The sequence below is a fragment of the Amphibalanus amphitrite genome, unplaced genomic scaffold (genome assembly GCF_019059575.1).
Source record: "Amphibalanus amphitrite isolate SeventyFive unplaced genomic scaffold, NRLGWU_Aamphi_draft 001074F_arrow, whole genome shotgun sequence".
Taxonomy (NCBI): domain Eukaryota; kingdom Metazoa; phylum Arthropoda; class Thecostraca; order Balanomorpha; family Balanidae; genus Amphibalanus; species Amphibalanus amphitrite.
In genome coordinates this window covers 145,913-162,440 of record NW_024882568.1, presented here as the reverse complement: position 1 = coordinate 162,440, position 16,528 = coordinate 145,913, and the positions used below count along the sequence as shown (strand labels likewise).

At 48.1% G+C, this 16,528-nt stretch overlaps 1 protein-coding gene across 1 annotated transcript; it reads right to left on the bottom strand.

Annotated features, from left to right (window-relative positions):
• Positions 1 to 2,421: 2,421 nt before the first annotated feature.
• On the bottom strand, positions 2,422 to 10,468 carry LOC122369809 (feline leukemia virus subgroup C receptor-related protein 1-like). Its single transcript, XM_043344831.1, has 7 exons — positions 9,399 to 10,468; positions 8,175 to 8,399; positions 6,817 to 6,958; positions 6,293 to 6,495; positions 4,552 to 4,655; positions 3,662 to 3,925; positions 2,422 to 3,368 (listed from the first exon to the last, which is right to left on the bottom strand). The coding sequence occupies exons 1-7, from the start codon at positions 9,681 to 9,683 to the stop codon at positions 3,221 to 3,223; spliced, it is 1,371 nt and encodes a 456-aa protein (XP_043200766.1). The 5' UTR covers positions 9,684 to 10,468; the 3' UTR covers positions 2,422 to 3,220.
• Between the last annotated feature and the right edge of the window lie 6,060 nt (positions 10,469 to 16,528).

Below are 16,528 nucleotides of genomic sequence, written 5' to 3'. Positions count from 1 at the left end.
TCTCGGTCGTAATTTATGGGAGATTTATTGACGCAGAATATTTCAGACCAGGTAAACAATATCAGTGAAATTGTTGGGGCTTATATTTTTAGCGAACCTGAATACTCATGGTTTTGTGGTTGCTGGTGGCAAGTATTTCACCCGACACAGATTGACGAAAATTTAATGGCTCAAGATGATACATTTGATCTTTCTTCTATCTGTCATATTCGAGTGGCTACAAGGTATATTGCAAACTGACTTTCTTAGATCAATAAGCCGGAGTCTAAATGAGGAGAGGGTTTGTTGCCCGGCTCTTATGTCGGAATGTTGACTAGCATGACTTAGACACAGAACTTCCTGAGAAATTCGTCCAGACCGGTAATGTAAGGTAAGGAGCACATCGTCTTTAGCAGAGCTATTCACGTTACCCACCGTGGTGATACCGCGGTTGTTGTTGGTTTCCCGCAGGATTATTTAGTGGGCAAAGGTAGGCAGGCTCAGAGGCATGAAACGGCGGATCCCAGCGGAAGTCAAGGATCCATCAGGAATGGTGGAGTGCTGAGCCACTGGTAAGTCATCCACAGGTGGTGCAGGAAGCCGTACGTCCCAGGAAGTCATCATACTTAGCTGCATCTTGATCATCGGCATGAGCCAGGAGTTTCCGGCCACATCCGGTGATGGACAGCCTCTGGGGGACCGGGAGAGTCCCCCCTCGGAGTTCGTGAGTCCTGGTAACGTAAGACCCACGGAACCAGATGAGTTCCAGGCAGATAGTTCCAGGACGTGGATACGTGAACTATGGTCCCAGGACGTGAACGGTAAGTTCCAGGACGTGGACCGGAGGGAGCGCGAGGCCTAGCGCTCTCTCAAAAGGGAAACCAGCCGGGTGTAATTCGCGAATTCGCATCATTAGTCTATTGGACGTGTTGTGGATCCGACTAAATTACAAAGATGAATAATTATCTGCATGCAATACTGGACGGCCCTGTGGCTTGGCCACCGGTTAGCGGGAGCACACGTGGATTCATAAGAGAGACATTTATCTCGCCGGGGAGGTTATTGTTGCCAGACACCTAACACTATCGGAGGGATTTCGAGGGGCACTAAATAAATTTTGGTGAATAAATGAAGAGCGCTTGTATGTGAGAATGTGAGTGCGTATGATAAAAGAATGAATCTTAGATTAAGGCCGATAGGAGTTAAGTGCAGCTCGGTTAGGACAGTCAAGCCAATGATTCTCGAGGGCACTTAAATTCAGCTACGCTAATACGATATAAGTGGGCAAATTTGAAAAGGGTAGAGTAGACCAGTGATGATGAATTGGTGACTGGACAAATGACCACCCAGTAAAGCAAGTTAAACGCCAACAAATGGCTTGGCAGTGATCATTACGACCCCAACTGCCTTATCCAGCCCTTCTCTCACTGTGTCGATTACCCACGGGTTGGAGCCTGTCCATCCTGCCCGAGCATTGAAGTTACCGAGTCGACGTCTATACAATGCGATGATGATCAAGCCTCAAAATGAAAGCATCTCCCATCAGATGCATTTGTATGCCGGGTGGGCTTCTAGAAATCAACTTTACTTACGCACACACTCCCAGTCCCCAAATGCACAATTCCAGCGCTTCACATCGGCAACGAACTACCCCCCTGCTAACAGACCCACCAAGAAAGTACCCCCCCCCCCGAAAACAACTCCACCCCCACTCCACCGCACCCCTGTTCAGTCCCCCGCGCTACAATACCCTTATCCAAATACAAGTTTTAACGTTTCTTTCCATGCAAATTGCAAAGAAAACGAAGAAAAGACATATTTCGGCTTCTGCAAGAGATGCTTGTGCAACTAATGCCATTGGATCCGCCATTGTGGCTCCGCCGGTGCTCCAGTCCCATGATCTTTGGGGAGCGGGGATGTGTTGTGGGCGCTTTGTCCGAGTTCCCCATGACATCGACAGTGAAACGGGAAATGCTGCGCCGCGGCGCACGCAGGTATTGCGGGCTAGTCTAACATCGCATTCGCCGGCTCCAGCGGACTGGACGCGCGCGGTCTTGGAATCTTGGTATGAATTATTCGGAACTATTAATTGTAGGGAACTGTTGTTGCATTTCATTAGCATGCAGTGGACTGTGGGTACAGATGGGAAAAGTATCACCTTGCGACCACTTTGCTTTCGCTCACTGCAGAACAAAATTAATTGAAGCTTAGCGTTTGATTTTTGTATGTGCCGTTGCAATTACCTTTTTATGGTATCAATTCAACTTAACGAAATTGTACGCAAACCTTGCTAATGCCGGACTTTGGTACGCATGACGGCAACTAGCTCTGCTCCACGATACCACTCGGGTAAAGCAACATGTATCAATCGTCAACGGCATGAGTTCTAGACCGTATGTACTTACCTGTCTCTTGTGCTGATTTCATTCAGTGTTCAGAGGAGACGATGGCACTGGCTACTTTTATTTTACAACTTCTGGTATGACACAACCCTGTTTAATTATTTGCTCTCTTGCTTGCTAATTTTTACGCATACGCAGCAAACACAGGAGGTCTATACTCTCCAGTCTCCACTCACTTTGTTGAGCCGTTAAATCAAATAAAGGCCACAAGTGTTATTGCTCACCAAACTCGGGTCGGACAACCTCTAATATGTACATTTATACAAGCATACAAACACATTCCTTCATTCAGCATATTTGTCAGAAGTCAGAATACGCGTTTACCAACAGCAGTTCCATCTGCCGAACTTGAGCGCCAGCACGTGTTGTCCACCAGATCTCGGGGCTCCCATCAGCATGCACCCTTCACATCCTCTTCAACACACAAAAGCGTGTCACTGTCAAGTGTCGAACCTCACATTTGAGTACTCTGAAGTTTGACACAAATGTTGTCACGTGGGCACACTCTTCTCGTGTCGACCCTCAGGCTTAGTACCTACCGGTCACATCCAAGTATGCACACTCTTTCTTTATACATACAATAGTTGGGCGCCTCGTGGGACCTCTCCTTCAGTGTCGACTCTGGGGCCCTCGCATCTAAGTATTGTCTAGTTTGACACCGTCACTGTGCGTTTTGTAGCCACCACTGAACGGACACTTCTTCCCGTTTCAGCCTTGCCCCTCACATCCGAGTACTCTCCAGTTTGACACCGTCGCTGTTATCTTCCCATCTCGACCCTCAGAATCCCTCCCAACAGATTCTCCCTCAGTCCCTCAATCCGTCAATTCCTCTCAATCCCTCACATCCGAGTACTCTCGAGTTTGACGCCGTCACTGTGGGTCTCGTGAGCTCTCTGCCGACGGAGGTCTTCTTTGATGATCGCAGTCAGTATGACCCCCAACACCAGTGTGGCGGCATACAGCAGGTTACACGCCTGCTCGTCGTATCTGAGGGTGAAAAATGGAATGAGTTATGACTATGAGTCGTTGAACGCACAAGCATACACTTAGGTAAGATATTAGGTCGCTAAAAAGGGTAATTCGTTTTGTGGTCTTAAAGAGGAATGCTTTTCCTGTAAAAGGATATGTAGATTAGATATGTTATAAGAGGGGTTAAAGGGAATTTGCTTAGTTTTGGCTTGCAATTCTTATTCTATCTTGTTCCATCATAAGTTTCCCATCGTACCCAGATTTCATTTCGACCAATGGACGTCCATAATCCCTGAGACCCGGCCACTTACGCTGACATCAGTGAGCCGCCGGCGATTGTCAGCACAATTCCGAACACCTGCGCAGAGGCGTTCAGCAGACCGGAAGTGGTGGCTTCCGGTTCCGGGTAGGTGATCTCCGCCGCGAACTCGAAGCCCAGCGGCAGGTAGCCGGTCATGAAGAAGCCTAGGAGGCCCGATGTGATGTAGACGACGCTGATGTGACCCAGGGGTAGGGTGAAGGTGAAGGCCAGCATGCCGGCCACGCTCAGGATGTAAACGAGCACGGTGGTGATCCTGGGAAACGAAAGACGTTTTCATCGAAAGTTCACTTTCAAGAAACTTATTTTCAATGTTTACATTCGAAGCATTTCGGTTGTAGATTCAAACGATTTTCACGTGGTGAGGATAACGGACATGTAAGAACATCTTTCCTTCTTCGTTTACGAAATATATATTATAATTTAGAGAAATTAAGTGATGCCAGGCCCGAGGACGTTTTGTTTCAGCACAGCTATTCCGTACTTTAGTTTCGTGGTCCGACAGCTAGGCGGCGCCGCCTGACCTGGATGCCAGCATTGCCAGGCCTGCGAGTCGTCGTCGGTTTCCCGAGAGACGCTAACCGAGCTCCTTTGCTATCAGATAGCGCCTTCCTTTGGTTGGAAAAAAGAAACACGCGCTCCAGGCACTCAACTCCACTAACCCTCGCAGCACATTATGCACCGGCCTCTGAGCGTCAATGATCGTCCATTGAAATTGGGATTTCATGTTTCACTTGTTTTAGAATTGAAGGAAATAACTTCGATTGTTGTGTTTCGCACGCATCTATAATTCCTAGCTTTATCAAAACAAAAGGGATGATGAAGGGCTTGCGATTCGGGCTGGAAGCTACAAATTAGATTTTGCCCTCCATGCTGACGTACTTGAACCGGTGTGTCTTGTCGAGCCAGATGCCGCACAGGATGGAGCCGACCAGGCCGGTGGCCACGATCACTAGACCGATTCGTCCGGCGTCCTCATTGGCGCCCTGTCAAATATAAACACTTCGTTATGTTACACAAGAAGCTGGCCAGAGTGTGTGCGAACGAAACATGATATCCGTGTGAAAAATTAAGAAGCATGAATATTGCGCTGATGAATGAGTAGTGGGCATAAAGAAAAAAAGGTAAATATCGCCTGATGTCAGCCCGCTGCAGCTTCCTTTATAAAGGTCGAAAAGTGTGCTTTTAAATTTTCCTAAAACATAGGCGGCGGAACGGGGGGTGGGGGGCACCGGGGCACCGTGCCCTCTTGATTTTGGCATTTTTACACTAGCTCTATAGGCGTTGCAAGGAAAGAATGGGACCAAAAGTCGGCAGTGCCCCCCCCCCCCCTAATTGAAGGTGCTCCACCGCTACTGTCCTAGTTAAGGAAGAACCGAGGGTGACAACTGGTAAGGTAACCTTTTTAGATGTCAGCATCCCAAAACATATGTTTGGACCTTTTCAAAAGAAAAAGTTGGGTTGATTTATTACCTATAAATTGTAATACATGTAACATGGGTGCTTGTTGAAGGTATATGACAACCGTATAAGGAACAAACGGACAGGGAAGTGCTCTGTATAATTTTCCCGTTTCCGCACTGTAGTAAGGATGACCTCTGACCGATCAAACATCTTAAACTTGGGCACCAGTCAACACTGATGAACCTGCGAGGAAAGTCGTCTTCAGATTCCATGATTAGGCCACTTTACGAGCTGTGATTGATGGCGGTCCTCGGGAACGGGCTGCTACCCATCCTGAGCCCGGCGGCTTGAAACCCATTTAACTGGACGAGGTCATCATTTAGAAACGTGATGGCCCTGGAAATATTCAGCCTGGCAGCTGCCCAATCTCAAAATTCGTTTGAGAAAGGATGACGGGCAGACCTCACAAAGGGTATGCACAAAGTTGGTTTGAAAGGCAAGTTATATAAAACATGAGTACCTGCTTTCATTAGGAAATCTGGCAATGCGTGGCTATATATTAATACACCGTTCCAATATCCTGCATATCAGCTTTCGCTATAAATATTTTTTTTTTCAGACCTACGGCCGTGCCCGCCGCAGAGACTCCATTTTGTATAAAGCCACCGGAAGAACGCCACAATGTACTCAACGCTCCCGACTCGGCTGTCATTTACAACTGTTGTATTATGACAGCCCCCAGCCGACGTTTGTCCGTTTATAGACCGGGATTAGAGAGAAGACAGGACAGATGTTTTATAACATTTCATGAAGTTTGACGGCCGTACCGTTTCCATGAATGTGACTGTAATGACTGGTGCAGCAATGATGGGATGTAAATGGGAATGTATGTTTTAATTTAGAGCCGACGTACCTTCGTCACGGTATGAATATTTTAGCAACAGCTTTGCTAAGCTAGATAAAGACCATAATTCAGAAATGTGCTCTTATGTGTGAAAAAAAGGAAAAATAATGTCCCACGAGAATTGATCGAAAGTAACTTTACTCGTACCAGGGGACTAGCGGCAGTGATCTTTTGGACGTGCGCATTGAGTTGCACGTCTCCCAAATGCAGTTTTTTCAGCTCTGACCATTAATGCGCTCTGGCTTCGACATAAATACACCACAGAGTTACTCTGGCAGGTATTCATAAAGCATTCATCACAACCGCCCGCCTTACCGGGAACTGGGCCAGCACGATCTGCCCGAGCAGCGTGGAGATGCCGTAGAAGATGCCCACGTTGATGCCGTATGTGATGACCAAGAGGACGAAGCTGTAGTTTTTGAAGAGACGCAGGATGCTGGCGCCGTAGCTCTGCGGCTCGGCGACCTTTAGCGCGGCCTGGCCCGGCGATGGAGGCAGCTTTGGCTCGTTTTGAAACACTGAACAGTCGTAAAACAGTGAGACGCTGTCGATCATATCAGGCTGACGGAGGGACACAGATGTGCGCTTCCATACTAGTGAAAAGACAGAGTCAAAACAAATTATTCGCGACCGGCTTCCGGATAAAAGTTCTGTGAGGATCTAATGTGAATACAGCGTGATGCTGCAAAATCAATTATGTTTTCCGCTCCAGCATACCTACTCTGAGGAGCCTGGTTACCGATTCATACGCGATATGACACACACATGTCGCTACGCATCACATGGCACATGGTGAGATGAAACACCATCGGAGCACCGCAACTTGTGCCGGAGCTCACCAAAAATGATGATGATGAACAGCGCGCTAGTGATGGCCGCCTGGCCGTAGAACATGATGGACAGGTCGTGTCCGATTTCGTCCAGGTCCTCCGAATCCTGGACGATGGCCGGAGGGATCAAGAAGCCTATCGCGTTTCCGATCTGAAATTCAACGAAAGAGCAAAGGGAGCGAGCTAAAGCAATGAAAGCCATTTGTGTTAATCACTAATAGAAGTCATCTTTTTCCTTTCTTTAGAAACGTTAATAAACCCCTCTCCATCTGTCATAATTCAATTGTCCAAAACCTCAAATCTACACTGCCTTAACCCGCGCACCGACGGGGGGGGGCGGATATCCGCCCCCCCTGAGGTTTTTCGCAAATAGCGGGAAAACCGCGGCACGTAGCGCCGCGAAATTTGGTATGACTATAACCTCATCAATTTTACACATGGTGTGCAAGTTTGAACTTCCTACCTTTTAAGGTCAGGTCACCAGGTCACTTTGAATGACCCAACCTCAAGTCACTTTTTTGCAACTTTGTCACCGTGCCAGAGCTACAGTAGATGTCGGAGGCCTTTGAAAGTCGCAGGATATTATTAGGTCATTAGAAGCTACAATTTGTATATCTCGGAATTTTGATATCGGTGACCTAAGGTCAGGTCAATTTCGCGACCTCCCCATTATAAGTCAATGGGGGAAAAATCAACTCCCTGTTTTTACCACTAAAACGGGTCGGAATGGCCCCATATACCATACATGACTTCATATACGATCAACCTTCACTACCTTGAGGTCTGTTTTGCTGTTGGGCAGCTGTGAGGTCATGTGACGTCATCAAAGGTCACCAAAGGTTTTTGGCCAATAACTCCGTACAGGAACAAGATACAGACGCGTGAATGGTCTCATTGTGTTCAGCTCGTCAAGACGCATCGAATGATATACATGATGACCTCGAGGTCACGTGACCTGAGGTCAATCTTTGACCTTGACCTTTCGAGGTCAACATATATATCATTCGATGCGGATTGACGAGAGGATCACGATGATGCCCTTCGTTTGTTCCTATCTTGACTAATTCGAAAGTTATTCGAGAAAAACTCTCTCCTTATCTAGCGCCGCCATTTTGACTTTTTCGACCCCTGTGACGTCATCTTTGACCTGACCTGAAAATGACCTCAGTAAAAATTGTAGATCTTGGCCGTGCGTATCCGATGCCGTTTACCGCTTGTCGCTATCTTGCTTCGTTCTCGAGATCTCAGGGGGGCGGTCATCCGCCCCCCCCCCGTCGGTGCGAAGTTGGCGTAGACCCCCGTCGGTGCGCGGGTTAAGCATCTCTCCAGTGACTGCAAACCCAATCACAGTCCGTTCCACCCCTTACCTGGTTCCCAAACACTCCAATGGCACAGGCGGAGGAGACCTGATCCTGACCGAACCACACGGCCGCCAGCTTGGCCGGAATCCCGAGCACGAAGATCTGCGCCACGGCGGCCACTGTCTGTCCGATGAAGGTGACGTAGAACCGGTCGGGGGAGAGGCTGCCTACCTTGATCCAGGCGGCCAGCATGGTGCCGAACGAACCCAGCAGAATCGGCACCCGCAGACCCTGCCGAGAGGTGGGCGGATGAACGTGATGGCGGTGGGAGAGGGGGGGGGGGGATGAAGATAGCTTTGAGATGTGCAATCAGTATTGACGGTAAAAATTTGCAAGATTACTTCTGTAGGATCATGCCTTGAGTAAAGATTGGAAAAAAAACATAAATGGTTTAGTATAGATTCAGGAAGTCACCTAAAAGTGTTAAATTAGGATACAAATTTAAGCAGAGCAGTTGTTTTATAAGCTACCAGCATTCCGGTAGCATTTATTGAAAGTGATAGCTAAGCTAAACAAAACATTTCTGCCATTCGCGCGCTTTTATTAGACTATCTGCAGAGAGGTTGAACTTATATTCGTTTTTGTCATTGTTGTCTCATAAATTGTCATTATCTTGTCTGTCTGTCTGTCTGGAATGCGGTTGCGCCTTCCGACGAATGACGATGCGATGCGATATGATGAAACCCCACACAAACATCTGATTTTATGCTGCAAAGGCAACAATGACATGCCGCCTTTACAAGCCCTCGTATGACCAGAATTGATAATGTGCACGATTGCTGCTTGCTGAAGTGGGAATGGACAAAGGGAAGATCGCTGATGTGCCCATTATTCGGTGAATAAATGCCATGAGAGGTGAACGTGACATGGCGACGGAATATTTCTATAACCGGTATGATGATCAATACTAGATGATCTGCAGCTTCTTATAGAGACCTGAAGGCTGAACCATCGTCTATTGGCTCCGGTAACAAAGAATAACTCTGTCAGAATCGTTCAACAATATGGCTCATATCAGAATGTTTTCACGAATAGACAGCGAAAAAAATCGTTAGTGCTTCTATGGACGGGGAAATTCAAGTCTCTTTCAGCGCCTAATTGTTCACTCGTTATTTGTTATTTCTTTTTTATGAAAAGGTGTAGGCAAGCATATGATACGTGTTCGTTCTTAGTTGTACTAAACGCTGTCTCAAGGAGCGTGCAAACAGCGTCCCTCTGGCACGTGCTCACCTTTTTATCGATAAGCCACGTGGCCGGGAAGATGAGCGGCACGTAGACGACCATGTAGACCATGGAGAGCCAGTCGACGGTGGCCGCCGAGACGTCCCAGTAGCGCGCCACGATGTTGTTGATGATGGCGTACTGGATCCACTGGAAGGCGTTGGTCATCGAGTACAGACAGAACAGCAGCAGGATGGCCCAGCGGCGCCGGTAGACCCGCCAGCCCGGCAGCGGACCTGCCTCTCCAGAGGAGGGAGACGAAGGGGGAGAGGTGGGTGGGTGTAGCTCTGACATGGCGGAGGATGCGTGAGGTTGAGGATGATGTTGACTGAGGCAAATGGGTGCGAAGCCTTGATGAGCGGCCTTGTGGAGTCTTCAAAACTTGCTAAACCTAAATGAATCACCCTTCCTTATGCGGATGATTAGCTGACGACGATATCAACACTTCAATCGCTCGGGGTTCACTGATACCGATGCGTGCACCAGCTGAGATTTCGCAACACAATCTTACGATGTTTGTTGCCGGCACCAACACATAAAATCCTCGCCTCAGACAGCTCAATGTCACCTTAGAGTCCAGGGTGTTTGCAGTCGCAGAGTCCGTAAATCTCGGCCGAGTCCGGCACCGAGTCACTGAGATCACTGGTTTACTGGTGAGACAAGGGCACTAAAGGGTGAGAGGTGATGGCTCACCGAGCGATTCGATAGCTCACTGTTAGCTCGCACTGTTAGCTCCGACCAGGACAATGCCCGCTTCTCTCAAATACAGTCCGTCTCAGCCAGTGTCTGTTTACGCCACCGCGCCTGGCTCTCGTTCGACTGACTACCAGCGTCCGATCCGCTCGCCCACACCAGTACAGTCCACATATAAACAGCGCCACTTGTCACAGCACCAAACCACCTGCCTGACCGTCCGCTCCGCCACGCGCCTGCCCGAGCCGCCCGTCACACACTGCAGCTCGAAGGTCGGGAGGGACACCCCACCCGTCCTGAGGTGTGCTGAGAGAGCCTCTTGAGCTGGTGTAAACACTCGAGCCTCTGCCACCGCTACCGCCCCCGGGCCGGTGCACCGAGGTACTAACTATCGTAGTCACCTTACCACACAACGTGGGGGTGAGGGGAGGGGGGGGGGTGGCCTCGGCGGACGGGCAGGGGCGCGCCCAGGATCGATTGCAGTGGGGTATTGTGTGGGTGGGCAGCTGAGGCCGACTGGCGAGTCAATGCGGTAATAAAGGGTGTTACGTTGAAAACATTTAAGCTAGGCAGGTATGGCTAGCGACCGCTACCGCCACTGCTCAGAGCTGCGCTCGGCGAACGATTTCCGTGTGTGTATGTGCGCCCACGATCCGCGTTGCCATAGCTAAGCCGGGCTGAGGTTGGCGTATGGAACGCGAACAATGCACGCAGAGTGGGGTCACGGGTGCGTGCTGGGGATGGAGTGCGTACTAAGCATTCTCGTCCGTGCGTGGTTATTGGGATGCCTACATAATAATGTGCTCAGAAGTTGAGAGCTTCGTAGATTATGCAAACGAAAACGAAAAACTTACTATGCTCTTTCATTTGATACCATTTATTCGCATATTGCATAATGAATATTTCATCCATCAAAGGCTTATTTTCAGTCAATGGCGTGAATTGCCTGGTAGTTATGTATTGGTATCCTTGGCAAAAAGAGAACGGCGATATATCGCTCATTGTTCAATAATCTTTAAGCATAATTTATAAAATGTGAGCAAAATATGCCAACTTAATTTCTTATTAGTAATTGGGTGACCTTATCACATAACAAGCTCATCGTTTAAAATAAAAATAAAACTAAAAAACAAGCTCATCGTGCAAAACTTTGACGTGAACAAACTTGTCCCATCAGCGACCTTCGGCTCGATTTGCACTTTGGCACCTCTCGGCCGGTCAATGTGCTATCTGACAGGAGAACGCAAAGGGGCGTGACGAACGTGCGAGTGACCGGGTTGACCGGAGGGGGCGAGAGGATCGAGGGGGGAGGGTGACCGTGGTGGGTGGGACTTGTGACGTCATCGATCGAAGCGCGCCTGTGTCGCTGTGACAGCCGTAGACTGTGGCGATGTTACGTCTCCCTCCTTCTGTACCCCCGGATTTGGCTGAGGTCCAGCGGTCATCCGGCTCTCCGGTTCTCCGGGCTATGCTCCGGGTCCGGAGGGATGAGGTAGGGGTGGGGAGGGGGGGGGGGTGCCGCCTGCTGCTGACGCGTCAGAATGACGTCACACTAATGACGCTGCTGGCAGATGTCGGTGGCACTGGGAAGAGAAAACCATCGATGGCAGACGATGGACTTACATGCCATTATAGGTACAATGCGGTGCAGTGTGTTGCGCAGCCGAGCTCCCGCAATGAACCCGCAATTCCGAGAGACGACTTCGGTAATTCAATCCACTAGGGGAAGTTGGGGGAACGCCGAATACTTTTTTTCTGACGCCCGTAGCACGCAAGGTAGACAACATAAGCTATTCTTGTTGGCGTCATTCGAGAGGCCAGTCTTTTGTCTTTCAAACATACCAGGCGCATTTGATGAATTCGCATACCGTTAAGCGCACAAACTAAAAATATCAAAGAAGTGATTTTTTCGGCGTTGCCCCGGACTGCGGGGAAAGCCGAAAATGGGAGAAATGATCTACGGGGAATGCCGACATTGATGTTTTGCCACTTTATCTCAAACTTTATCCAGAATTTATCAAAGCTGACACGCGTTTTAAGAGCTTGAGGACGCTTGGTGCACACTGCAAGTTATAATTGTGTGATATAATAAGAAAATGCCAGGTAAATAATTCCTTATAGGTAACAGGCCGTTGTGTCGGTTGAAAGTGTAATTTGTGTGACTAAAAATTCGCGTTGCTATTCTACAGCAGTAAAGTCCACGTAGCGTGCTTTAACGTGCGTAATTGCACGTTTTCGGCATTACCCCAGCCAGCCATACTTTCATTTGCAGGCCCATTACTTTTCAACGCGCCGTATAAATTTCAAATAGGCAGCACACTTATGCAAAGACATGCTGAAGATTACTTGACCGAATTGGCCAGACAAACGGTAGCATAATGAGTAAGAAAAGCAGCTTCAAAGGCGCATGTAGTACAAGGAACGCGTACCTTGAAAACGCTCTTGGCGCCCTCACAGCCGAAGTATTCCGAATGACGACTCGTAACAAACATGCGATAATTGTAGTCACTTAAGCTTCAGAGCATCACTGACAGGTGGCATCCATGTCTTACGGTTTTCGAAATATCTCGAATTTCGGCTTTGCCCCAACTCCGGCATTGCCCCAACTTCCCCTACATGGCGATATGCTTGAGAAGAGGAGAGCAAGACATTATTTGCGCATTAACAATACAAACGAGAAGTAGGACTAGCAGCACTGTACTCGGAAAAGGATGCAACAGTTGATAAGAGAGGGTAAGAGTTCGAATCAAGCCTCAGCGGCGGAATAGAGAGAGCATCGCTAGAGAGAGCCGAGAGCCGCAGAGAGCCGTGCTTTTTTTCCTTCACGAATATGCCCAGTGCTTGAGAGTAGGAGAGCCGAACGACAATTTTTGCCTGTGAATAGCGACGGGTCTTTCTCGTTGATCATTTTCACGCATTGCACGTTGACGTGGGCCAGTGATATCTTCGGTGCTAACTCGATGGATGATCAGCCGTCAGCGTTACCAGATAAGGGAAACATTCTTGGTGAGGGAAAGTATAATTCAAACATCAATTATCCAACTACGGTGTGTTGGATAGTGAATGTCCGGAAAGGAGCTATTTCGCAATTTAAACACCAAAATCCAACTCTACAACACTTCTATTTTAGTTGGAAACCTTTTGATGAAACGGAATGTGTTTGATACTGCTTTACCATAAGAAATGTGAACAATGTTTGCAAACTATTAACATTGCTATTGAAAGCTAGATTCATTATGTCAGTGTTACTGAGCATTCGATATTCATTTTGATACAGTGCGAGGCTCATTTTATCAATCCTTTAGCTATTTGTCCAAACTAAGTCGTATCTGGAATAAAGACAAGCTAACTTAAATTCATTCAGCTAGTTCAGACTCCAAAATGACTACCAGTGATTCATCTCCATAAACCATAAGGTTTTGATTTGTTCGAGTTTTCCGCAAGACAGCCTAGTTATTATCACTATTATTAGGCTATCAACAGGCTGCTAATTCACAGCCTCCGTGTAGGACCTCCGTGCTCAATTTTCCCCGCCGACCAAATCGATCCATACCGCGGTCTCCTTAATTGATCGTCGGGGCTCAGCTCGGTGGCACAAGGAACGGCGCAGAATGACCATCGGTGGTCTTCCGCCGCGCAGCCAACGGCGACATCATGCAGGGAACACGGCTCGTCCCCCCTACCACCGCCCACCACCCTCAGCCCTCCGCCCACCACCGCCCGTCACCGCCCTCCGCTCCGCCCTCCGCCAAGGCTGCCCGTCGCTGCCGGCGGCCAGGGATCCAGCCAGAGCCGGTTTGGGTCGCAGTCACTGCCGACGGAGCTGCGATAGCTCGCCGACGATCGGTGGAGCTCCAGCCCCAGTGTTCCCCCCGGAGGCGGCACGCCCGAGGCGGCGGCAGAGAGCTCCGAGGGAGAGTGTGATGAGTGGTGAGGGGATGTGAGCGGATCAGGGGATCGGAGTGAGATTGTGGAGAAGTGTGCGGCTCAGACAGAGTGGATTGCGCCTGTTGAAGACGGGTGGTGGAAAGTTGTCTGCCGGAACGGCGAAACGTCGGCTGCTTGTGGTGCCCGCGGATAGAAGGTGAGAGCAAATGTCTTCGTCATCCTCAGCTTTATGCAGAGGGCTGTCTTTTCCCTCTCGATATCCTGCGATATCTCACAAAATGCCATCTCCATGAGTGGCAATAATCAAGGATCACCTAAATCCCCTCCCCAAAAAACAGCTTATGTCAACATTCCCGAAATGCTTATTTTTTCATCCTTTCGTGGAACGGGACGGAATACTATTTAGCGGAAAAGTGGCGAATTATGGTAAGAAGTAATAACGATCAAATCCGTGACGATTTTTAATGCAAATTGTATGGTATGGTAATGGTTGAAATTGTATCGCTTGTGTAGTGTCATACCATATGTTGACGTTGACTCATTACTTACGTATATACTTATTTGTTACGAGTTTGATTCTGAGCCTACCTATTCCATGGTATAGGTAGGCATGGAGTGCGCCTCCCCCTTACACCACTTACCGAGAGAAATGCGAGATTGGAGCGCCCTTTATCAGCTAATCAGAAACTGCGTTAAAATAAGATTGTGTCATACTTAGTGATGTCAATTACAGAAAATCGGAATACCGATACCAAACCAAATGTCAACCAAAACCATGGTGAAATACCGAAATCGAACCACCTTTGAAAGATGAGGGAAATACCAACTTTTTACCAATTTCTTAGCCTCTCAAACATAAGTAAGGGTTCATAATACCAACAAAATACCAAACACATCAGGATTGAAATACCAAATACCAAGTTGGTATCGGTTTGGTATTGGTACCTATACCAAAAAGTTGGTATCCCATTGACATCTCTAGTCACCCCTCCCCCCCCCCCCGCCCCAGATCGGCGACCGTTAAGTAATTGACTCCAGCTATTTTTTGAAGTCCCAGAATGTTATAAATCGTCCTATGCCATGATTTTCTTCGTTTTTCGTAGTTCGAAGACTGCTTACAGACAACATATTGCCATCTCTTGTTGTCAACATATGGACATTCCATGATCCCTCTATCCATCCCCATTCTTCAAAGGTCATGCTAGTGCCACAGAAGCTGTGTTTTAGCTGAGTAATGGATCGATAGGTCAGCTATAAATTACGCTTACAAAATGCATTATCTATGCAAAGTGCAAACGTTTAGATTTGACATCAGAAACAGTCAATGGCACCCATCGGTCGAGCATTTTATCGTTCCCGTAAAGTAACGCTCAAGCTTTACAAATGTCTCACAAAACTCATGGACTTTCGTTATGCAGCATTCTAGATGTATTGTGAATGTTTTTTTCCAAACATGGGCTTTGCAAATCATGGCGAAAAATGCACGAAAAGACCATATGTTTATATGTAATCATAGACCTCTGTAAACCGGTACACAGAGGTCTATGGTGTAATCTATATCATCACACACCAAGGTTACATATGAGTCATGTAATAAAAGTCGATCAAAAACGACGTAAAGGTTGCTCCGTGTCCTGAGCTTTCGGAGTACCTATAAGCTATGGCCTTGCTAAGCATGTGCACGCGTGAAGGGCCCACGTCCCGGATCTTCTTTGGTAGCTAATCGCCCACCAATAAAAAGGCGGAAATCGTTTCCGGTTTCTTCATCCACTTTCTGCGAGTCTATAATGCATAAAGCTTCAAAGACACTAAGTGCAATGCCCCTCCAACGCCACGCTTCGTTTATTCCATTTCCAAGAACACCAGTCACGCTTTGCTCTAATCACGGAATAAATCGGCGCCACTTGGGACAATACAACTGTAATGGCTCATCAGTCATCACGCGCTCTATCGACAGATTGGGTCTGGAACGGCCCTGCCCGCGGTCACTGGTGACCCGACGGTGGCCCGGAGAGGCGGCAATATCGATCCGAGAGCCATCAGAGCGATCAGACTCAGAGCCAGGTCACTGCCAGCCGGTCGGCCCGCCAGCGTGATTCCTGAACTTTTCCAAACCCCTGGAGTGCTCATAATTTCCGCCTAATCGTAACTTTATGACGGTATCCTGCTTGTGATAATCGTAAAATGGTGATATCTTCTTGATAACTTTTTGTTTTCCAGAGCCAATGTTATCACCAAAAGTACAAAGCTGTGATAAGTTGTAGTTTCTTCATATCGTGTTCCAGTTTCCTTCAGCTCCTGAAAGGGATCTTCAGCCATATGTTTCAGACATTTTATCTATTTTCTTGAAGCTAAAGTTCTGTGTTTTCACTTCTCGCATAACTTATCTTTTGGCCTGACCCCACACAACTGCACTTCAGACACCTGTTTGAATGACCTCCTGAACACCTCATCCATTCCTCCCCTCGCCAAAAAACCATGTCGAACCCTGCCCACCTGGTGAAGAGGCGCAGCTCGCGCGACCTGAAGCCCGTCTCGTCCACCAAGCTGGAGATGCT